This window comes from Anolis sagrei, chromosome 1 (genome assembly GCF_037176765.1).
Source record: "Anolis sagrei isolate rAnoSag1 chromosome 1, rAnoSag1.mat, whole genome shotgun sequence".
Lineage (NCBI taxonomy): Eukaryota > Metazoa > Chordata > Lepidosauria > Squamata > Dactyloidae > Anolis > Anolis sagrei.
The window spans coordinates 327,638,851-327,664,136 of record NC_090021.1 but is presented as its reverse complement, the minus strand read 5'-3'; the positions used below and the strand labels follow the sequence as shown (position 1 = coordinate 327,664,136).

At 38.9% G+C, this 25,286-nt stretch overlaps 1 protein-coding gene across 12 annotated transcripts in view; it reads left to right on the top strand.

Annotated features, from left to right (window-relative positions):
* MARK3 (microtubule affinity regulating kinase 3) overlaps positions 1-24,233 on the top strand; it is an 80,294-nt gene extending 56,061 nt beyond the window's left edge. For 2 of the 12 annotated variants that reach the window (XM_060754790.2, XM_060754774.2), the window contains 7 exons: positions 1,535-1,612; positions 2,130-2,233; positions 9,250-9,414; positions 10,639-10,896; positions 13,783-13,809; positions 18,425-18,469; positions 23,653-24,233. In XM_060754790.2, the coding sequence (XP_060610773.2) occupies positions 1,535-1,612; positions 2,130-2,233; positions 9,250-9,414; positions 10,639-10,896; positions 13,783-13,809; positions 18,425-18,469; positions 23,653-23,998 (1,023 nt within the window). In that variant the 3' untranslated portion in view covers positions 23,999-24,233. The remainder of the gene's footprint in view (positions 1-1,534; positions 1,613-2,129; positions 2,234-9,249; positions 9,415-10,638; positions 10,897-13,782; positions 13,810-18,424; positions 18,470-23,652) is intronic. The other 10 variants (XM_060754782.2, XM_060754798.2, XM_060754815.2 and 7 more) reach the window with 10 other exon arrangements.
* The last annotated feature ends 1,053 nt before the right edge of the window (positions 24,234-25,286 follow it).

Here is a 25,286-nt window from a genome sequence, read left to right as displayed (position 1 = left end):
TCAATTACTTTCCTACCTAGAAGCAGTTAAATCAGTGTTTGTCAACCTGGGGATTGGGACCCCGGGGGGGGGGTCGCAAGGGGGTGTCATAGGGGTCACACAGTATTTTCTGCTGCTCATGGGGGTTCTGTGTAGAAAGTTTGGCCCAATTATATCGTTGATGGGGTTGAGAATGCTCTTTGATTGTAGCTGAACTATAAATCCTGGAAAGTACAAGTCCCAAATGTCAAGACTAATTCCACAACTCTCCACCAGTGTTCGCATTTGGGCATATTGAGTATTTGTGCCAAGCTTGGTCCAGATCCATCATTGTTTGAGTCCACAGTGCTCTCTGGATGTAGGGGAACTACAACTCCAAAACTCAAGGTCAATGCCCATCAAACCCTTCCAGTATTTTCTGTTGGTCATGGGAGTTCAGTGTGCCAAGTTTGGTTCATTTCCATTGTTGGTGGAGTTCAGAATGCTCTTTGATTGTAGGTGAACTAAAATCCCAACAACTACAACTCCCAAATGACAAAATCAATTCCCCGCCAACCCCACCAGTATTCAAATTTGGGTGTATTGGGTATTTGTGCCAAATTTGGTCCAGTGAATGAGAATACCTCCTGCATATCAGATATTTGCATGATTCATAACAGTAGTAAAATTACAGTTATGAAGTAGCAACAAAAATAACGTTATGGTTGGGAGTCACCACAACATGGGGAACTGCATTAAGCGGTTGCAACATTAGGGAAGGTTGAGAATCGCTGAATTAAATGCTGTTTACCTTTTTTCAATGTCATCTGGTTTCCTTTTCTTGTGTGTTGATGCGCATTGGTCTCCAAATCTTTTTCTTTAGTATTTGTTATTTTAATTTTTTGGACTAAAACTTCAAAGCTCAATATTTTTAAGGGAGATTTGAATCTCTGATCAGCCAGGGAAATCCACGGAGTGGCCTTGAACAAGTCACTCCCTCTGAGCCTCAGAGTAAGACAAAGGTACCCCCCCCCTTAAGAAACCTTCCCAAGAAACCCATGATAGGTTTGCCTTAGGGTTTCCATAGGTCATAAATAAGGTGAAGGGATACAGCAACAAATTAATGGAAAGACATTTCCATGGAATTCCTGCAGAATAATTGCAAATGGTGTCTGCCGTCTGTGTTTGTGTTCCCAAACTATGTCTGTCATCATATAATCAGCCTGTTCTTATCAAGGTGTTTTCTCAGAATAGAACTTAATCAGATTTCAGTGAGGAAAAAACCTTCCAAGACTTCTTTACCAGTAAAAAATGCTATTGACTTGGAGGTCTCATTCTTAGATTGTTTCAAGTTAAGAGTGGGTGAGGAAATAAATGGTAATGGAGTTGCTTGTTGCTTACGGGGATTTATCCTTCTTTTGATTTGTTGTTCTATTCAGGAAAAAGAGAGATCACAAAACTTTCCAATTTTCTTTATTCCTGAATAAGGAAGGTGATATCTTATTTGTTTTGACCATATGCTTTGTCTACTTTCAGTGCCTCTCAGACTTTTAAAAATCATTCTGTTATCTGCTAGCTCTTCTGTCGTTCCTGGAAAATTGATCAGTGGCTTGGGCCTATCTCCACACTCTTTCTCTATAAAGACAGAGGCAAAGTAATTATTTAAATTTCATTGTGCTCCTGTCCCCCCAGTGCAATTTTACAGTGGGCTTATGCTTACTTTTTCCTCTGTTATGTCATCCTCTGCTCTTCTACCCCTTTTTGTTTTTGTTTTTTTCTTGTTATTTTAACTACATTTTCTCTCTGCAGCCTTAATTATTTTCTGTTGAAGATTTTTTATTTCTTAGTGTAGTTAATACCAATTTTTAGCATTTTCTTGCAGTCTCCACTAGTTCTCTAAATTGTGTTTTTTCTTAACATATAATTGAATTAGATTAATCTGCTATTATGGATTAGCCATAAACATTTAACATAAATTGGTTTTCACATAATAGAAGGGTAGTATTAGGCCAGGGAATATGATGTTCTTATGACTGAGCAATTACTGAGTAATGAACAGTAGCAGAGTTATGACTATTAGTAAGTGTGTGTAAGATTTGTGTGTTAAGTTACAGACTGTACATAATCAAATAGACCCTGCTAATTGACATCTATGTTCCATTTCCTTGTAGAATAATACTGCACCTGGAGCAATGACACGACGGAATACATATGTCTGTAGTGAAAGAGCAACTACAGACAGACATTCGGTCATTCAAAATGGCAAGGAGAGCAGGTAAGAATTTTCTGAGAAGATAAAGTGCATACTAAAACACTTGTATTCTTCAGGATGTTGTTGTAACAGTGAAAGGATGTAGATTTTTTCCCTCCCTAAAGTTAGAGAACATGAAAATTATTTTTAGCATACTCCAAATAAGCTGTGGTATTAGATCTTAGAATTTCTCAGCTAGGTAAGCCTTAATTTGCTATTTTTGGAATTGCAGAGTGGGACAGTTCAATAATAAATATCTCTGGTTTCAATCAGAGTACAATGCAACAGCATATCTGCTCACAGATCAAATCAGTGGGAGTGTTCAAGGTGAACCAGTATGGAATTACTACTACAGGCAGTCCCCAACTTATGAATAAGATAGATTCTGTAGGCTTGTTCTTAAGTTGGATTGGTTTGCAAGTCGGAAAAGGTATATTTTTAAGTGTAACTCCAGCCAGAAAGATATCTGTTTTACCTTTGCATAGCACAGGGAAGAGCTAATACCCATGTGGTGCTTGTTTTGCTGTCTCTGCCCCTGTTTCACCACACTTTCTGTAATAATTGGATTTTGGAAAAAAAATGGCTTGTTTTGGAAGCAAGGATTGGTGATAAAGCTTCAGTGGAGACACCTTTCCCCCATGATAGCTCCTTCAGGATGTAATTTCCCTTCCAAGGGGTAGATTTCTCTCACTTCTGTTCTTAACTGTGAGTCATTCGTAAGTCTGATGTTTCTAACTCAGGGACTGCCTGTATAAGGACATGCTAAACTCTTTCATATTAAAATGAATAGGCCAATAATATACAATATTACTCTTTTATGTTATAATTTGGTAGAGGAATTGTATCAAAAAATTATAAAAGAGGCTAAGCCAAGCACTGATGTTCAAAAAAATGTTTCATCACACTAGAGAATGAACCCACTTTAAATCCAGTTTCTGCCTCTTGCAGAATTCTGGGGTTTGTAGTTTAGTGAGGCTGTTAAAGCCTCCTCCCTAAACTACAAACCCCAGAATTCTGCAGGTGGCAGCAACCAGATTTAAAGTGGATTCATTCTGTAGTGTAATGTATGGTACATAGTAATCCAAAGCCATGCAGCATAGACCAAAAACAGTGGCATATTTCATTCTGAAAAGGGCCCCAGTCATCGCAGATTTTAGGTATATTCTTTTGTTTCCTGTGTTAACGAGCTGTTCTGTTTGCTGAAAGAGCATCAATCATCTTGCATCTGTCAAATGAATGAAATATGAGAGTGAAATATGATTCTAAATATGTTAGGTATAGAGAACACCGCAGTAAATTACTATATTCTCTTCAAACACATCCTGAACATTTGAAAAAGTATTGAAACCTGTGAATTTATATCAACATCCTGCAGGTTTATGTGGATGCCATTTTCCTTGGGGAAATTACCATTCTTACTATTTTATATTTTGACTTTGGCACTAGTTCAGGGGTTGCAAATCAGATTTTGTTTAGGCTGAACTTCATCCTCAGTTCAGAGTGTGATCCAAAACTATATGTATGCAGCCCTTCATTTTTGCTGTTAGAAAACTCTGTGAAACAATCCTCTTGCCATCAATGAGTTCTGGGCAAGTATACTACTAACCCATTTCCCCCAGCTAGTAATCTGCTGGAAACTGATTGCATTCTGATGAGGAAACCAAAGAGACCCCAAACCAATCCCTGACTGCATTCAGTCTTTCATTTTGGAATCCCCTGCTTCTTCCTTCCCAGTTGTGAAAAAAGAGATATGTTACTAAGCTACAGACCTACCTTCTCTTGAACGTAACTACCTGTGTTATTTCATGTATATATGGAATTTAAGGACTGTCAGAAATACTAGGCTGCCTACTTCGTATTAGACTCTTGCAGTTTTATGACTGGGGTGGGAGGATAATACTTTAAAGTCTGTTTCTGACATTAGACCCTTTGTATTCAGAATTTTGTTAGTTGTGAATCTTGAAACCTTGAACCTCCTTATGTGATTTTCTATTCCCAGAGCAGAAGTTGAGGTAGATGAAATATGACTGATTGTATTTGAATAGAGTTGCCTGTAGCATGAAATATGGTTGTGTATATTTCATAGAAGTTGTAAGATAGTTGAAACTGAACAAGAGATTCTTTGGATGAACCATTTCAATGTAACATGGGAGGGGGACAAAAGGGGGGGGGTCATCTAGCATCTCCTTTGACATCAATTGCTTTATTTTAGTGTGAGTTTGGTGGTACTAGTTCATTTCTTCAAATGCACTGAAAGGAAAGGGTATCTTTGCTTCTGCAGCTGGGCTGCGTGGTTAATGATGTAATTGTGAATGTCATACTTACTGTGTTTTGTTTCATTTTGATGGCACTGTTTATTCCCTAGCCTCTAAAAGGCTACAGGCAAAACTCTGATTTGCTATTGATCTCATGCACCATAGGAGCCTTTATGTCTGGAGTGCATGATAAAAATTCTTTATATATACACACATATTGCACATTTGCCCCCTATAACACTTCAACATATCTGAACTGTAGAGTAGTCCTCTAGTGACTGTATTCTTATATCCACATAAATTTCCTAGACCAAAATGCAATTGTTAGTCTCAGCTAGAATGGAATGAGTGAATCTGTGGAATTAGCATATGTTTCGATTTAGTACCCATCAATTCAATGGAGAGAACAATTGGATTTATGCCATAAAATTCTATTTGGATGCAAGGTAAGCTCTCTTCCCTAACAATATGCATATTGCTGATTGTTCAAACAGAAGAGGTAAATCAGGTTGCTAAGTATTGGAAGACTTTCAGATCACATTTTGTTTCACTGGTGTCTGATTTTTCTACTGGTGAGAACCTTTTGTCCATAGGCCTCATTCAGACTATTTTGGTTTTGGTTATTTAAAATACTTGCTTGTGATTATATATCACTATGTACCAAGTTCTCACACATTTGACTGGGTGAAAAATAGCAGTCATAATTAATTGTGTGAGAAATTCAAATGCTTTGAAGTGTAGCCAACTGTTACAGACTGGCAGTACCATCCTTTAAATGGATGGAAAGAAGTGATGAGTGGAGTGCCATAAGCAGGGTTCCATCCTGGGCCCAGTACTGTTCAACATCTATTCATGACATGGATGAAGGTTTAGAGGACATGCTGATCAAGTCTGCAAATGACACCAAATTAGAAGGATAGCTAATACTGCAGAGGACAGGATCAGAATTCAAAATGACCTTAACAGGTTAGAGAGCTACACCAAAATAAAAAAAATGAATTTCAACAAGGACAAATGTAAGGCAGAAAAAATTAAATACAAAGATACAATATGGGTGATGTCTGGCTCAACAAGAGTCCATGTGAGAAGGATCTTGGAGACTTGGTGGACAACAAGTTGAACATGAGCCAACGGTGTGATGCAGCAGCTAAAAGGCCAATGCGATTTTGGGCTGTATCAAAAGAACTAGAGTGTCTAGATCAAGGGAAGTCATGGTGCCTTTTTATTCTGCTTTGGTGCAATTCTGGGCACCACTGTTCAAAAGGGATATTGACAAGCTGGAAGGAGTCCATAGAAGGGTAACAATGATAAAAAATCTGGAGACCATGAATAACTATGGAAAGCGTCTTAAAGAACTGGGTATATTTAGCCTGCAGAAGAGAAGATTGAGAAGAGACATGATAACCATGTACAAATATGTGAAAGGGTGTCATAAGGAAGAGAGAGCAGACTTGTTTTCTGCTGCCCTTGAAACTAAGACTAGGAGCAATGGGTTCAAATGACAAGAAAGGAGATTCCACCTGAACATTAGGAAGAACTTCCTGATGGTGTTAGCTGTTCAACAGTGGAGCTTTATGCCTTGGAATGTGGTGGAAGCTCCTTCCTTGGAAACTTTTGAACATAGGCTGGATGGCCATCTGTCAGGGATACTTTGATTGTGCTTTTCCTACATGGCAGGGGGTTGGACTAGATGTCCCATGTGGTCTCTTCCAACTCTTATTCTATTATTCTAAGCAAGAAACTATAGCAGTGTTTCTCAACTGGGGGTCGGGACCCCTGGAGGGGTCGCGAGGGGGTGTCAGAGGGGTCACTAAAGACCACCAGAAAACACAGTATTTTCTGTTGGTCATGGAGGGTCTGTGTGGGATGTTTGGCCCAATTCAATCATTGGTAGGATTCAGAATGCTCTTTGATTGTAGGTGAACTATAAGTCCCAGCAACGATAACTCCCAAATGTCAAGGTCTATTTTCCCCAATCTCCGCCCATGTTCACATTTGGGCATATTGAGTATTTGTGCCAAGTTTGGTCCAGATCCATCATTGTTTGAGTCTACAGTGCTTTCTGGGTGTAAGTGAACTACAATTCCAAAATTCAAGGTCAACGTCCACCAAACCCTTCCAGTATGTCCTGTTGGTCATGGGAGTTCTGTGTGCCAAGTTTGGTTCAATGTCATCGTTGGTGGAATTCAGAATGCTCCTTGATTCTAGGTAAACTATAAATCCCAGCAACGACAACTCCCAAATGACAAAATCAAGCCCGCACCCCACCAGTATTCAAATTTTTGTGTTTCGAGTATTTGTGCCAAATTTGGTCTAGTGAATAAAATACATCCTGCATATGTGATGTTTACATTACGATTCATAACAGGAGCAAAATGACAGTGATGAAGTAGCAACAAAAATAATTTTATGGTTGGGGGTCATCACAACATGAGGAACTGAATTAAGGGGTCACGGCATTGGGAAGGTTGAGAAACACTGAACTATAGTAACCAGGGACACATGTTCCCACTTAATTTAGCTAGATTGTGTTCCTATTTTAGCTAGGTTTCATATCCAAACTAAACTTTCATTTCCATGGCCCAGCTTTTTCCATCAGTTTCTCCCATTACAATAGCTATGGTTCTCTTTTTTCTTTTATTTGCTACCTTGTTTATTTCTTTTGACTTCATCTTTGTTGTTGTTGTTATGCTTCTTGGCTTTTGTATCTCTACTCTCTGCAGCTCCAGTCACCAAAAGGATAGTTTCTTGTTTTCCTTTTGTCAGTTTTCTATTTTCTGAGTTCAACTTTTTTTTTACTTTTTGTTGAATTTTAAAGCTTAATGTGCTTTCTTTGCTGAGGCTTTTGTTGCTCCATTCCCAAGGCTAAACTTTCTAAATCAAATTATTAACCTTTGTGCTGAAACTGACTTTCACAAAAACAAAGAATTGAATCTTACTTTACATTACAATAAAACCCAATTAAATTCTAAATGGAGGAAAAAATCTGTACCTCAACAGCCACAATAATAAATATCAAATGCCTGCCAGAAGAGAGGATGTTCATTCACCACTGAAAATTAGTGGTGTAGGCATTTTATAATGTCCTAGAGGGGGCATTCAATAAACGGAGCATGCAGCTTAAAAGGCTCTTCTATGTCTTGTTGCCATTCCAGCTTCTTTTCTCATTGGGATCCAGAGGAGGTCCTCTGAATGATCACCTAAAAACCTAAGAGGAGATGTTTAGAAAATCTCACCCTGAACCACAATGTTCAGAATTGTGGTACAGATTAAGTACTCCTATTCAAAAAGCTTGTGCCAGGAGTATCTGGGATTTCAGATTTATTAAAGTTGCTGCTGTTGTTGTGATGATGATCATGATGGTTTTGGTATACCTATATTTGTATAGATGTACATATGGGAATATCTTGGGAAATGGGACCCAAGTCTAAACACAAAATTAATGTATGTTTCATACATACCTTATACACATAATCTATAGGTAATTTTATCAATATTTTAAACAATTTTATGTCTGAAACGAATATTTTGTACATTGAGCTACGAGAAAACAAAAGGTGTCACTGTTTCAACCACCCCATAGGCATTTTTGTGTTTTGGAACATTTTGGAATTCCAGATAAGAGATACTCAGGCCTTATTGATCTTGAGAGCCATATTCATTTATAGTAATGAGGCATACTGTTAAAACTTCTGTCATGCAAGATAATTCTCAATTGTAAAAGGCGTGCTATGGTGTAGCGTCACCAGCTAAACCATAAACCCTGAAAGTCCTGGTTATTATCTTCGCATGAGGAGAAGAACCTTACAAACAGCCTTTTCAACAGTCTCCCTCCCTCTCTATTTGCTATATGACAATAAAATAAAGTATATTGTCAAGATGACAAGATAGGTAGGTGGAGAATTCTCCTCTATGCTGTTACAGAGCTTAACATGGCACGCAAGTATCACTTCTTTAGGTTGTTGTAGGTTTTTTTGGGCTATATGGCCATGGTCTAGAGGCATTCTCTCCTGACGTTTCGCCTGCATCTATGGCAAGCATCCTCAGAGGTAGTGAGGATGCTTGCCATAGATGCAGGCGAAACGTCAGGAGAGAATGCCTCTGGACCATGGCCATATAGCCCGAAAAAACCTACAACAACCCAGTGATTCCGGCCATGAAAGCCTTCGACAATACATTATCACTTCTTTAGCTAGGCATACTTACTGTAGTATGTATGCAGAAGTATAGATTAAATACTACAATTAAGGGTCTGCCAGAGTAAAAGTGTGTTAAATTTTGAGAGAGAGCTTTCTTTGTGTGGAGGCACTTGCAGTATTGGTAATTATGTAGTAGTTGCAGAAATTTGTCTTGCATGATGGTGGGAAGAATGAATTTCTATGTAATGCTGAACATAGTTTAGTGTTACTTTTGTGAATCTCTTGAGTTGTGCATTCTCTGCTTCTCTGTACTCAGTATTACTATTTTACTGGCATCTCTAGCTGGGCCAGTTTCTGTCTGAGAGAGACCTTAAAGAATCTCTGTCGGTCAGAATCCACAGCACCAGACAAACTAATGATGTAGTTCATCACAAGAGAACTCAAAATCTCAATGTCTAGCAAGACAAATATGTCTGTACTGCCTGTAGCCTCTGATGGAATTACTTCTGGAGGACTCTTTAGCCATAATGGATGGTTTTTATGGGAAGAAAGGTATTTGTTTTTTTTCTACACAGTAACCCTCAAGTTTGTCATTGGTCCATCATATTATTCTTTCTGCCTCTGCCTAAACCCGACCCTCTCGCAGCCTGACTGAAACGTTCGTTTATGCAGCTAGCCCTGATACGCTTTATGCCACGTCCTCCACCTGTGTTCGGCTGCGACCTCAGAAGTCTATGTCGATGTCAGCCTCTATGCATGCGAAGATGATGTTACCTTCATTAATCAATGGCACAGATAACCTCAGGTCTATGTAAGACATGCTGGCGTTTATTATGAAGCTAATAGGTATCTGCTGCTGCTTAGCTCTGTGCCATGAAACTTTTAGTCCTAGAGAATGCTAGAGGTTATCTATGGAGGTGCATTCTGCTTTTAGTCATGTTGTTCATATTTGTCTCATAGTCCAGATTTTCTGTGATGTGATCCCTTCTTAATAAAATGTTTTGAGTATACCTTGCTTCTTTAGTACTGCATCAGTACCACTACCACTCTGCCATGTATTGTGATATTCCTGAATTAATATTTTTAAATGATTGGCTTTCTTTAAAGGATTATGGCTATTTTTCCTCTGCAGTAATATCCACAAATTATTATCTCGAGGAGAAAGTGGAAGAAAGAAACATTCTTACATTCAGGGTTGTTGTAGGTTTTTTGGGGCTATATGGCCATGGTCTAGAGGCATTCTCTCCTGACGTTTCGCCTGCATCTATGGCAAGCATCCTCAGAGGTAGTCACTACCTCTGAGGATGCTTGCCATAGATGCAGGCGAAACGTCAGGAGAGAATGTCTCTAGACCATGGCCATATAGCCCCAAAAAACCTACAACAACCCAGTGATTCCGGCCATGAAAGCCTTCGACAATACATTCTTACATTCACATTAAAAAGGAAAAGTAACATTTCCTCTGGGTTGTTGTAGGTTTTTTGGGCTGTATGGCCATGTTCTAGAAGCATTCCCTCCTGACGTTTCACCTGCATCTATGGCAGGCATCCTCAGAGGTTGTGAGGTCACACTTCATAACCTCTGAGGATGCCTGTCATAGATGAAGGCGAAACATCAGAAGAGAATGCTTCTAGAACATGGTCATACAGCCCAAAAAACCTACAACAACCCAGTGATTCCAGCCATGAAAGTCTTCAACAATACATTGGACATTTGATCTTCCTTTCCTTGCATTAATGTTTTCAGGGTTTTGTAAAAAGAAAAATCCATATGAAGTCAATTTAGGGTGAGCTTTTCTCCTACATACACAGATTTGTTGCTTCTTTTTTTTTTTTTTGCTTGTAATGCATTTATGTTTTAAAAGTTATGAATAATTTATATTTTGAAATAATGCTTCCTCTAAATTGTAATCTATAATCCCTTTTTGTCCTGCATTGTAAAGGTCCATTGCACTCTGTAAAATTTATTTTTCTAGCTTGGTGAGGGTTGAATTTCTGCAGACAAAGGATTTAACTCACCTCTGATCTTCTTCTAGCGCTATTCCCGACCAGAGGACGCCAGTAGCTTCTACTCACAGTATCAGTAGTGCAACGACGCCTGACCGCATCCGCTTCCCAAGAGGAACTGCCAGCCGTAGCACTTTCCATGGCCAACTTAGAGAACGGCGTACTGCCACTTACAATGGACCCCCTGCATCACCCAGTCTATCGCATGAAGCAACACCACTCTCACAGACACGAAGTAGGGGCTCCACTAACTTGTTCAGTAAATTGACTTCAAAACTTACAAGAAGGTATGTATCTTTAAAAAACAATCTCAGAAATTTGCTCAGTGCAGATATTCTCATTAACCTAATGCTGAATGTTAAGTGCTAGTCATCTCAGCAGGGCAAGATAGAGAAAGCAGATACATACATAAATATCAGGGGTATTAGAATTAAGTTTGTAACATCTGCCTAGCCTTTCTCTTCAACCTGTCTGAACATCTTGCTTCATTGGTCAATGAGGTGGGATCTGAACCTGCAAAATTACTCTGATTCACATAGTTAAGTGATAAACTAACTCAAATTAAGAGGTTAGAGGTATAGAAAGTATTTTAAGATGATCCATCATTTTAGGGGATTTAGGATACTGAGAAACAGTGGCCTGTTGTAATACTGAGCAGAGCAACCAGTGATCTGACATTTACATTGAGAATTTTCTCATCTGAGATCTGTTTCAGCCTCGTTAAAGAGACTGAAACAATGATTTTGCATAATACCATGCATGGGACCACATGCAGCTTGCAAGGATGCTTTTATGGCCTTCGATACCTTCAGAATCACCATATTGAATTGTTGCTCCCAGATCTAACAATTTACGTTAGCAAGATCTCTGTGCTGATTGACATAAAGAAACACAATTTTCAGGATGGCATGAAGAGCATCCCACCATGATTGTGTTCATCCTACATGCCAACCCAACTAGAAATATTAAAGTAATATTAAAGTAGCTCCACTCACCCATCTGCTTGCAGTTGCTCTTCCCATTGTAATATTAGGCCAACCTCAAGAATTTTGACAATTCAAAGGCTAGGTCATTGCTGTCTTCACTCCAGGTTCAGCTCTAAACCGAGAGCAACATGTCAATGTGCCTTATTTTATAGAAGATAGTTTTTCAAGTAAGAGGACTATCTAAAGTTCAAAGATAAAGGACCCTGAGAATGAAGAAAGACCCTTGATGTTGCCCATTGGCAATCAGCTGTGTCTTGGCAAGCAAAATCAGCAACAGGCACATTGCTCCCTTTTTTCAGTATTTGTCATTTTACAAAGTTCTGCTGTATTTTTATTAAAATTATGTTTTTAATAAATAGGGTTGTTGTAGGTTTTTTGGACTGTAACGCCAGGTTCTAGAAGCATTCTCTCCTGGCGTTTTGCCTGCATCTGTGGCAGGCATCCTTAGAGGTTGTGAGGTCTACTGGATGTTGTGAGGTCTATATATCTGCGGAAAGTCCAGGGTGGGAGAAAGAGTTTCACACCTAGCTCCAACAGACAAGAGTTCTTTCGCCCACCCTTCAATGCCGCTAGACTGGCTCACAGCCACACAGTAAGGACAGCTACTAAGCACACTAAGGTTCAGCACTGAAATATTTTTTTTCCTCAAGTCACTCCTGACATGAAAAAAAGCACTGAGATATGTGGCCTGTGCAGATGGACCCTAAGTGAGCTTTTTATTTACTTGTTGTGACTAGTCTCAACTTAAAAGAATCTACTTGAAAAACAGAACTAGTACACCAGTTTTGATCGACTGTTGGTTTTGCTCAGCCCATTCCAGTTTTGTCATTGAATAACTAATATATTCATACCATATGAATCATTATTTCGCATTCGAAGGACTTCATACTACATAGAAGTCTATCATTGTTGCCTATATCTGGTGATATGGATGAGAGCAGCATCTCATACATCTGGAAGGGAAATTTGAACACAACACACTTTATTTGAAATTAGAGCTGTGTGGATGTGTTCATGGACTTCAGCGCATGCAGACACCACCAACTGACAATTTAGAAGGTGCTTTTGTTTCCAAGGGGATATCAAATACTTAAAAGGTAGTGTCCTATAATACCTATAATAGAAAAAAAATTCTAGAAGGCCTCTGATGTATTGGAGGCCTCCCCACTATTGTGCCATATCAATATTCCAGTTTTCTTTGAAGTTCCTGGGTGATAATTACATGCTGCCACTTGTTGGCAAAATCAGTTATTCCTTTCTGTCAGTAGTCCCATGGAGCATGGAACCATATTGGTAGACATTCATTACCCAGTTATACTGGAGTGTTTACTTTTTCATTTCCAAAGTGGCACTCTCAATCAATGTCAGGAGCGACTTCAGAAACTACAAGTCGCTTCTGGTGTGAGAGAATTGGCTGTCTGCAAGGATGTTGCCCAGGGGATACCCGGATGTTTTACCATCCCGTGGGAGGCTTCTTTCATGTCCCTGCATGAGAAACTGGAGCTGGAGCTCACCCCACTCCCCAGATTCAAACCGCTGACCTTTCGGTCAGCAGTCCTGCCGACACTGGGTTTATCCCATTGCGCCATTGGTGGCTCCACCCTATGAAGTGATGGAGAAACTCATTGAAAACTGGCAAAACACTATTGGCTGATTTACACAAGATGCCATTGCCCAATTTTCTCCAAATCTACCTGTCTCACAATCTATCCCATTCAGCATGGTTCCTCTATTCATAGGTATCATTTGTATGTAGGGATGTGTGTGAGAAAGAGTTGGGTAAGGTTCTTCCACCCCCATATTTCTTCATCTGAGTATCTTAAGTCTAATCTATTTATGCCAAGCTGCCTTCAGGTCATCTACATCATATCTACTTCTTACCGATATTACTGCAGTGCAATTTGCCTTCACAGAAGTACCTTTTTTCAGAATTCCCACCTGGATGGAAGGAGGGTGGGGTTGGCTGACCCACTTAAGGAATCCTGGGAGCCTTTTGGGGAGGAAAATGTCAAAAACCACATCATTCTAATAACCATTCTTTGTTTCCAGAGTGAATTTAAAACTGTTTGATTTCACGTTTCATTGAACTAGTCTTTATCATTATGTGTCTCACATGCTGAATGGATTTTCAATTTATTTCATACCAACACATTTTGTTAATTATTATTTTGGCTTAATTTCTTTTAGAAACATGTCATTCAGGTTTATCAAAAGGTAGGATGTGATTTATATTCTAAGAACCAGCTCTTGCAATTAACCCTGAATTTGGCTTTCCAGCCTTGGTTTTTCCTTTAAAATATAAATTGAAACAAAACTAAACTTTCTGCCGAAAACTAAATACCTTTCACATACCCAAGATAAGAAAAAATAAATTATTGACTAATGATAATCCTTGTGAATCTCTGGCACCTGAATAATGAGATGCAAAGCATGCCTGTGCGCTCTATTTACTTTGATAGTACCAGAAATAATTTTGTTCTTTATACTAATACACTTAGCATGCTAATGGTTGAAGAATGATATGTTTAGTAATACCAATTAAAAGTGTAATACTGCTTGCTTATTGATCTTAATTTAGCTTAAGAGCCTTGTCAGTTTATTTACCATTGATAATAATATATTTGGAATCCAGACCAAAGTTTGTTGCATTAAAAACATCCAAAGAGTACACTGAATATTGATAATGATAAATAAAACAGTCAGTTAGTTTTCTGATAGCAACTTTGTATAGAATTATCTTCATAGTTTTGGAATGAAGATGGAATGTTTCTCAGCTATTTGACAGAGAAATAAATGTTCTAAAAGGTAATGTTAGAAGTAGGGACCTACACACACAGAGAGAGAACTGAAATCAGTACCCAACTAGGAAATGACTGCTAAATGCCTGAGTGGATCAGATATTCATTAGTAGAGCTTTATATTTTTATAGTTCATAAAATCAGTAAGTTGCATTTTAAGGTGAATGAATTCATAGTTTTTACAACTACAGTAGAGTCTTGCTTACCCAACATAAACAGGCCATCAGAACGTTAGATAAACAAAAATGTTGGATAATAAGGAGAAATTAAGGAAAAGCCTATTAATATCAAATAACGTTATGATTTTACAAATTAAGTACCAAAACATCATTTTTTACACCAAACCAACAAAAATTTTAATACATGGTAACATTATGCAGTAATTACTGTATTACAAATTTAGCTCCAAAACATTGCAATGTATCGAAACAACTGTGGATCCAGGTGGGAGGCAGATTGCATTGGATAATACAGAACGTTGTATGAGCAAAGGTTGGATAAGCAAGACTCCACTGTATAAAGAAAAATAAGATGCCCCCGCCCCAACTTTTGCATAGTCCTCTGTTTAAGATGGATATGCATGGCATTGTATTTGAGTTCAGTTAACATTAGTTGGTCCAGGCCCTCTCCCATTCACAAAATTGCTCTAGTTACAACTAAGGGGTAATAGTACTTTGGGATCACTATGCTTACTTTTCTCCAACCTGTGATCTGCCGTGGGTTTTGGACTTCTATTTTCTATATAATTCTCCTCCTCTGAGAACTTTCACATCCACTTTCATGAATCATTAAACTCTTCATGGGTGTATTTTTGAATGCATATATAATTACATATATCAAGTGTTCTTCATGGGGCTCTGAGATGAGGTCACTAAGTTTAGTTTGTGGTGCATTTGACTTAAAACACTATTGTTCTCTAAGTGATTTTGAAGAAAATGTGATCTTTTGAATCTTGGCTTAGAGTTGTTGTAAAAATGGCAAAATCTGTAATGTTTACTTTTGTTGCAGATTCAGAACAAATCTACCGAGTTGAAATAGAATGTGTAAAATGTTATTATTAAATTATTAAGTCCTCCATGGAAATCTTCATGAGCCAAGAGTGTAGTCCAGGCATGAGCAAACTGGCTGGTAGGAATCGTGGTAGGAATTGTGGGAGTTGAAGTCCTAAACACCTGGAGGGCCAAAGTTTGCCCATGCCTGGTGTAGCTTATGTCTTCTTGTAAAACCATTGATTATAAAATAGATTATTTCTAGTACAAATTTTTGTTAGTTTAGGGCTCTGTTTCCAAATGTAGGTCCACAGGGGTGTTTGGACTGCAACTCCCAGAATCTCTGACCATTGACCATGCTAGCTAGGGCTGCTTTTGGGAGATGTCAGAGAACACTTGGGATGCCAAGTTGGAAACCATTGCTTTAGAAGCAGTGAAGTTGAATTACCAATATTACCAATATTACTAAATCATGTCCCTGCTGTTCAAAGGTTAAATGCAAAAATGAAACGTAGTATGCCTGAGTAAACAAAATCCTGTTCCATCTTTCATAGCCTGTTTGAGATACATCCAGACACGGTGATGTATCTCTTGCAGAATTTACAAAAAGTTGGACTGTCTCAGAATATGGTTCCACTGAGTAGGAAGGAACTCTTAAGAGAATATATACAGTAGCTAAAGAGGTCCTGAGAAGTGGTCACTCGGATCTTTTAAACAAAGACCTCAAGCAAAGAGAATACACTTCTCACCATTCCACTGTCAAACTGCACTTACAACCAACAGATTCTTCCTAACGTCTAGGTGGAATCTCTTTCCTTGTATTCTAATCTATTAGTAGAAAGCAAGCTTTCTCCATTTTCTAAATGACATCTCTTCAGGTATTTATTTATAGCTGACATTGCTCAGCAAGTTAAACTGCTAAGCTGCAGAACTTGCTGATCGGAAGGTCAGCAGTTTGAATCCACAGGACAGGGGAGAGCTCCAGTTGTCAGCCCCAGCTTCTGCCAGCCTAGCAGTTAAAAAACATGCAAATCTGAATAGATCAATCGGTACCATTTAGGTGGGAAGTTAACAGCACACCATGCAGTCATGCTGGCCACACAACCTAGGAGGCATCTACAGACTATGTCAGCTCTTCAGCTTATAAATGGAGATGAGCACCACCCTCCAGAGTTGGACTCAACTAGATTTAAACTTTTATCTTTATCGTTTCAAAATCTCAGCCTTTGCAAAGGTGAATATGCCCAGTTCCCAAAGGCGCATTTCTCAGATCTTTTACCACCTTGGTCATTCTCCTCTAGATATGTTTCAGATTCCTTTTTTTTGTCTGCTGCATCACATTATTGACTTAAGTTTATTTTGCAGCCTATCAGAGATTAGTACATTCATGCATTTTCTGCAAATAATGCCTACTTTGTGTTGTGAATTTGTAACATTCACAGTAAACCTGACCTATCTCCTGTTATATCTAATGTTTGATCGAAATACTATACTATATACTCATGTATAAGGTGACTTCATAAGTCGAGGGCAGGTTTTGTAGCCAGGTGTGTATTTTGATAGGACCAATGGATAACTTCAACAGAGGAAAGCACCAATGACTCAGGAAGCCAGTTGCCTTTGGCTTTCACTTCAATTTCTCCATCCAGGCATTTTAAAAGGCCAGAAGCAGTGCCACAGCAGAGAGAGTATATGAGATTGGTGCTTCTTTTAGTTTCTCCTGGATTTACTAAGCTGTTACCTTAGTACAATATGGTAACAATATGTCAAGAAGTCAAAGAAGTTTAGCCTGTGTTGCGTCATTCCATTAGTGTTGAGTACTTCAATGCTATGTGGATATTTAGTATGTATTTAATTGCACTGATAAATATTCTTGCTGTGCAATATCAGACCTTACATTCTCTTGAAGATCAGCATCTCATAGTGAGACAGAATGCCCTGCAGGTTTGGAACACACTGCTGCATAAGGAAAGGATCAGAGAACTGCAAAGAGAAGTGGCATACTTCTCACAAAGTTATGGTATACTTCAGAATTTGACATAGAAACATTGCAAGACTTTATAGTTTGCTTCCTGTTCCTGTCTCTGTCCAAAAGAGAGTGCATAATTTGACTTGTGTACTCTGAGTTAATCAGTAGTTCATATTCTGCAAAAGGCCACTAGACTGGCAGCGAACTTTAATATTCTTTGTAAAGTATATGTGTTCCCAAAGTGCTTTTGGTTTCACTTTTCTCAACAAATCAAAATCATGAGATGGCACTGACCTACTAGTGAAGCGAGAGGATTCCTCTGTTCTGTTGACTAGTTTTTATTTTTGGAGATTTGGAATATGTTGGGGTTTTCATGAACATGGTGTTTTTTGATTATTCATTGTAAAATGAATGCTGTTTTTTAATACCCATTTTGTTTCCCAATTGTTTTTTCACCCCTCCTTGCAATAGCTGAAGTGCATCTTTCTTACACTGTTCCTGTTTCTTTTAGAATGTTTATCCATGACAGGTAAAAGTAAGGGACTATGCGTGACTGGAATTATATAATAATAATTACCTCTTAATTATCTTGGAGGCTGTGGATAACATTTGCTTATCATGAGATTGATATATATATATATTGAAGGAGAGATGAAAGTCTGGAAAAATTACAGCACAAATTTTAAATAAGTGTTATCTTAAAGTGATTTTCAGTTTCAGTGTATGCCTTATATGAGGAATCCAGTTCTTTAATGAGCTCCCCTGCAGCGAATTCTTTGTCAGTAGAGTACTCTGGAGGATCACACATAGCTTTCTTGTTCTTGAATATTTACATATCCTTACAATGTCCTTACCATAAGCATTTGAGGCTTCCAAATATATTTTATTTGGGCAAAGGCATGTTGAACGTCTTCAATCTACCTATCATCTCCATGTTTAAACCCAACACTTAATTGCAATTAATATTGAGTGAGATGTCACTGTGCAGTGTGCTGCCAACCTTAATCGTGCTAGTGTAAGATTTGTCTTTTCTTCCCTGCTTTTCTTTGTGCTTCGGCATTGTTTTCATTGAGGCTCCCAACTGAATATGAGAGGAACGGGAGATATGAGGGCTCAAGGTGAGGGCAATTATTTTTTGTTTCAAATGTTAACTGTAGATTGAGTAGATTAATGCATAGGTCGTAGCGCACTGGTGACGGTGTTCTTAGCTTAGCAAATACATAAAACCAAGAATACCTCTTATCTACAAAGCAGTGATTAACTTAGGTCAATTATATTACTTTGACTTCTCAAGCATACATACACACAGTTTGGTTCACTGGGAAAATATAATAATTTCTTGTTGCTGAGAGATTCCTGGACTACTATTGAAGTCTTCAGTATTTAATCAGAAATCATAAAGGAACACCATTCCTTTGCCAAATGTGAAAAAAAATATGCATTAACTCTCCCAGATTTCAATTTAAAGGAAATAACATCTTTGTTTTCCATTATCTGCCCCGCTGCAACATAGGCCCCCATTTCATTTAACTGATTTAATCACAGAAATGTCAGTAAGAGGATCTTGGTTTTGTGAGTGGTGAGCTCATTTGGCACAGAATTCTAGGATTTCACTGTCATATGACATAAAAAATAATAATTGGATTTCTAAATTAAATACAGCTCCTCTTCTGGAAGGTTTTTGAAGCTATAGATGTCTGGTTTCATCGAGAAAGCTAAATTCTATCGCATAACCTTTTTTTTCTCTCCAAGAGAAAGAGAAAGTTTGGAAACTGCTTGTTTTCAAAGAAGAGATACACCAATTAATAGTGAATGTGAAATTCTAGAAATGTCTGTGACTTTGTTTCAGGCCTTCAAGGGATGGGGATCTGGGTTTTCCCCTCCTATGTTTACTATTGGCTGCGGTCCAGAGAACAACAAGTGCAACACGTTCCAAAGGCTGCACTTGCCTTACTCACTGAATCGCAGTCATAGTGTTTCATTGTGCCAGTTCTGATCATTAGTTGAAAGTAATTGGTCTTTTTGTCTTGATTGTCATTTGATTTTGTCTGTTTAGCAAAATTCAAATAAATGTTTTGTTAACCTTGTACTTCTACTTCAATGTGTAAAACTTTATCTGGCAATTTTATACATAGTTCTCACTACTTAGAAATGTAAGCAGTTTTAAATCTTCCGCTGTGTAGGTTTGAATGTCTGAGCAATAGGCAAAGTTAGAGAACAAAGAGGTCCTCAGTTACTTTTTTGGAAGACTATTTCTTTATTTCCTATATTTATACCCCACACTTCTCACCTCCTAGTGATTTCAGCAATTAATATATTCATGTTGGACATGTACCAAAACAAAATACAAAAAGAGTGATACCTTTAGTGGCCAAGCAAAATGCACAAAACATATGATGTATCATGTGTTTTGCGCATTTTGATTGACCAGTAAGGATACCACACCTTTGTGGATTTTAGTGGTGCAATTACTGGACTGTTGCAGATACTTAACTCATCACTGGAAACTTATGGAATTCTTCATTTTGAATTTGCAATTCTAGAGTCATTTCAGTTCTACATTTGGAGTTTGCCATATTAGCTTCCATAAATGCAATAATTCATGATAGACAAGGAGGTTTATTTGCTACTGTGTTTACCTTTGGATCCTGCTGTTATGGTGGGGCGAGGCATTAGGAAATTATGTATTATATAATAATATAAATAAATAATATAAATAAACTTTATTTCTTACCTGCCCTAACTCCCCAGGGGAACTCAGGGTAGTTTCCAAAGAAAAAGTGACAAATATTCAATGCCATAATAAAAAAACGATCAGAGAGGCACACCAAATTAATACAATAAGTAAAACAACATCAATATAAACTTATAATGATGAGCCAAATTATAAATGCTAAAATAAACATAATGAATCTCATCAAATTTATATCAAACACATTTACAACATAATAACATCTAAACAACTAAAATGCATTAAAAGTATAGAATGGTTTCCAGCAGCCAACCAAGCCAGGTTTCCAGTATCCAAGCGAGGTTGTATATTAAGATGTATATTAAGATGTTCTAGTCGTCCTCTTCTCCATAAGCTAGAGCATATAGATGGGTTTTTGGAAGTTTTTTAAAGGAGAGGAGAGAGGGGGCCGTTGTTATTTCTTTGCGGAGGGAGTTCTAGAGGCAGGAGGTGATCATGGAGGAGGCCCCCTCTCTTATTCCCATCAACTGTACTTGGGGTGGGACGGAGAGCAGGCATCTTCTGCAGATCTAAGCGCTCATGTTGGTTTATATACAGAGATATGGTTTTTCAGATAGTCTGGGCCCAAACTGTTTAGAGCTTTATAGGTAATAACCAGCACTTTGTATTTAGCCTGGAAGCGGACCGGCAGCTAGCGGAGCTGCCGTAACATGGGAGTAGTTCTCTTCCTGTATCACGCTCCTTAGTAACCTGGCTGTTGATCTCTGAACCAGTTGCAACTTCCGAACTATCTTCAAAGGGAGCCCCACGTAGAGAGCGCTGCAACAGTCCAGATGGAATGTGACAAAGGTGTGGACAACAAAGGCCAGATCTAGCATCTCAAGCTATGGGTGCAGCTGGCGCACAAGTTTTAGGAATGCTCTCCTGGCCACTACCGATACCTGGGGTTCAAGAGCACCCTAGACTGCGAACCTGTGTCTTCAGGGGAGTGTGACCCTATCCAACACAGGCTGTAACCCCACACCCTGATCCACCTTCCCACTGACCAAGAGTCTGGATTTAATTTCAACTTACTAGCCCTCATCGAGTTCATTACTGATGATGGGCACCAGTTTAGGGCAGGACGGCATCCTTGGCTTTGGGTAGAACGGAGTGTTGGGTATTATTGGCATAAATTTGACACCAAACTGCAGAACTCAGGTGATCTCTCCCAGCGGTTTCATATAGATATTAAATAGCATGGGGGACAGAATGGAGCCTTGAGGGACCCCACAGGTCACGGGGTCAAACAGGAGTTCTCTAGCACCACCATCTAGGTTCTGACCCTCCAGGAAGGATTGGAAGCACTGTTAAACAGTACCTCCCAATCCAGAAGGATACATACCATGGTTGATGATATTGAACGCTGCTGAGAGGTCCAGGAGAACCAACAGGGACACACTCCCCCTGTTAGCTCTCTTCGCAGAGCATCCACCAAGGCGACCAATGCCGTCTCTGTTCCATAGCCAGAAACCAGAAAGATCAAATAATCGGTTTCCTCCAAGAAACACCACCTCTAGGACCTTGCCCAGAAAGAGGGGATTTGATCATGGCCGATAGTAGTTCAGTTAAGTGGAATCCAGTGCTGGTTTCTTTAATAGAGGTCTTGATACTACCTCCCTGAAACTAATTGGCATTATGCCTTGGGTCAGGGAGGCATTCACCAGCACCTTCACTCACTCTGCCAGCCCCGCCCCGCTGGCCTATTTAATTAGTCAGGATGAACAAGAGTCCAGAGAACAGGTGGTCACCTTCATTCCTCCCAAGATGTTGTCCACATCCTCGTGCAAAATAAGTTGTTGAGAATCCGTAGAACAATAACAAGCAGATGCCTCAGTTACATCCATTGAGACTGCACTAACACTGGTGTCTTAAGTCAAAACAGATCTGAGCAACCTTATCTGTAAAGAACAAAGTGAACTCCTTGCAATGAGCTGCTGATTGCCTTGGCTGGGCAGGGTTTTACAGTCCTCTGACCACTCAAAACAGCTCTCTTGGGAGGTTCTTTGCAGATGCAATGTTGGCAGCAATAAACAATTTTTCTGCTACCTTCATTTCCACAGACTAGGCTTTTAAATGAGCTCTAGACCGTGCTTGGTCAGATTTGCTGTGAGATCTATGCCAACACTGCTCTAGTCTCCGTTTCACTTACTTCATTGCTGCCAGCACCCTGGAGTACCAAGGAGATGATTTTGTGAAGTATGCACCATTAGTTTCTCCTCTCCTACCACACATTGCACCCCATGAGTTCTATTTGCATCTACGTGCCTCTTCCATTAGAGCAGAGGGAGGACAACCTATTTGCCCATTGTAATTTCACAAAAGGAACACTCTGAGCCTGCATAGTATGGCATTTTACGCTCACTTAGATCATATCAATCATACAAATACAAAAAGAGTTTGCTCTTGTTACACTAATGTAAATAGCACCGATTTTCTGTCAGAAAGGGAGATGCAGCCCTCAAAGTATGAACATCTGAATTATGAACAACTCATCGTTATGAACGGGCCTCTCCTCTTCCCTCCTTGCCATGAAATCTTCCTATTGATATCTCTTCATGCCTCTTTCTTCCTATGGATCTCTCCAAACTTCTTTCTCTTTTTTCCCTATGGATCTCTCCAAACCTCTCCCACCCCCTTTTTTTTCCTATCGATTTCTCCATCCCCATTTCTTTTTCCCCCTATCAATTCCTCCTTCACCTCTCCTCTTTCCTTCATGTCTGACACCACTTTTAATTGCCCTGGCTCAACGCTATGCAGTGCCGGGATGTGTAGTTTGGTAAGGCAGCACCATTCTTTGTCAGAGAAGGCCAAAGGCCTTGTAAAATACAGCTCCGGAAATCCCATAGTAATGAACCAGGGCAGTTAAAATAGTGTCAGACTGCATTCATTCCACAGCATAACTACATAAACAGGAGAAGCTCCTTGAGGAAAGAGTTATCTGTTTCTTTGGTTTTCCTTTCCATTGTTTGGAAACTTTAGTGTTCTTTAAAAATGGGATTCAAATCACATAGAAACTATATTGTGCACTTTTTGGCCAAATTGCAAAAAAATACACGTTTTACTGGGACTGTTCAGACTTACAAATAAATTTAACTTAAGAAGAAACCTACAGACCCTATCTTGTTTGTAACTTGAGGACTGCCTGTAGTTTTTAAAGTTAAAATTACAATGAGGATATGTAAACTTATTTTTCCTCAATTATCCCCTGACTATGTAACGCTTGTTAATAAGAGTGATAATAAAATAGACTGTAGTAATAGGTGAGAAGATGTTTAGGCATCTCCACTCCTTCCAGTCCGTTCTGCAACTCAAAGCCACTTTTTTGGGCTGGGAGGAGAGAATTGATCCTTGGAGTTGTGTGACTCATTTGCATATAACCTTTAGTTCCTCTAATTCAGACATCTCTAAGAGCTGACAGGAGCTTTTAATCACAGCTGGAATTGGTAATGGGCACAGAGACTCTCTATGTTTTAACAATGCATGTTGCAAAGATTGTCGCTTTTACTAACATAACTTTTTAAAAAATGCGATTCATCTGTTGCGTACTAAAACTTGGTTTTCTTCCAGTCGTAACGTTTCTGTTGATCAGAAGGATGACAACAAAGAAGCCAAGCCCCGTTCACTACGATTTACTTGGAGCATGAAAACTACCAGCTCCATGGATCCAAACGACATGATGAGGGAAATCCGTAAGGTCCTGGATGCCAACAACTGTGATTATGAACAGAGGGAGCGCTTCTTGCTTTTCTGTGTCCATGGGGACGGTCATGCAGAAAACCTGGTGCAATGGGAGATGGAGGTGTGTAAGCTGCCAAGACTGTCGCTGAACGGAGTCCGCTTTAAACGGATATCGGGAACATCCATAGCATTTAAAAACATTGCTTCCAAAATTGCCAACGAATTAAAGCTGTAATGAGAAGAGCAATCAAGTTTGTAAATTTAAAGTAGCAATTTCAAGTGGTTTTTTTTTTTTTTGAGAACATCAATGAAAATGTATAGAATAATATTTAGGGCAATAACTTCTGCATCTTCTGAATCATGATATTAAAGCAAACAAAACAGTTGAGACAAGCTGCTGAGCTGGGAAGGGAGAGTTGGACTTTTTTTTATAAGTGCACTACAGCATTAAAGTTGCCTACTATGTAAAATATTATTTCCTTCTGCTTTATTTACAGTGCTCTTGAGTCTTGGCGAACAATCTGAAACACACAATATATACATTTGAATATTCCTCCTGTTTGTGTGGATGTGTGAATGTACAGTATGTGTGTATAATTATAATATAAAAAAGTATTATATGTAAACAATTCATTTATAGCATCGAAGCTGTACCAGTCCCTCTGTTGAGGCTAATTTTGGTGCTAAAATTGAAATGGCCAAGGTGGAAACACTTGAAAATAATTGACTAGTTAACCAGTAAATGCAGGTTTTGCGATTCACTGCTGTGTTTAAGATTAGTATGAAGGGTTTTGGCTTATGGTTGTGAACATTATTCCTGTGGGGATTTTTCATTTGCTTTCATGAGATAAATTCAAAACTCATGTTGTTTTTTTTCCAGGTCTTGCATTCTTTCTTCCCACCTATTTATTATTATTTAAGTCTGAAATCAAATTAAAACTACACATTTGTGATAATTAAAATTGTGGGGAAATGCTTCAAGTTTTTTCTTTTCTTTTTGGTTGCAGAGCAGAAGTTGAATATTTTGTCTTCCTGATCTTTTTGTGTCAAGGTTTTACATTTTTGTTTTTCAGCCTTGCTCTCACTGAGTTCTTCTTCACTTCAGTGGAGCAAAAGCAGGAAAACTTCATGGGGGATCATACCCTTTGCTTGTAAGTTAGAGAACGGAAGTGATATCTCCTTAAGTTTTCATCCTTTATTAAAATCCCAGCACTAGCACAAGCCTTCTCCAATTTTCATGCTTTATGCTGTGGTAGCAAACCTACATCTAACCTTACACCAATAGAACATCTCTCTCATTAGTGTCTTTCTTCGAATGACATTTTTTGTAGCAAAATACAGTGTTCCCTCGCCACTTTGCTGTTTGCTAACTGCAGACTCTCTGTTTTGCGGCTTTTCAAAAAAAAATTAATTTAAAATACAAGTAGTGATGGAACACCGGGTGAGAGCCCCATGCCAGTGGTATAGCAGGGAGGGAGGGAGAAGGGTGGCTCCACCAAGGGGAGGGAGGGAAGAAAGGAGGG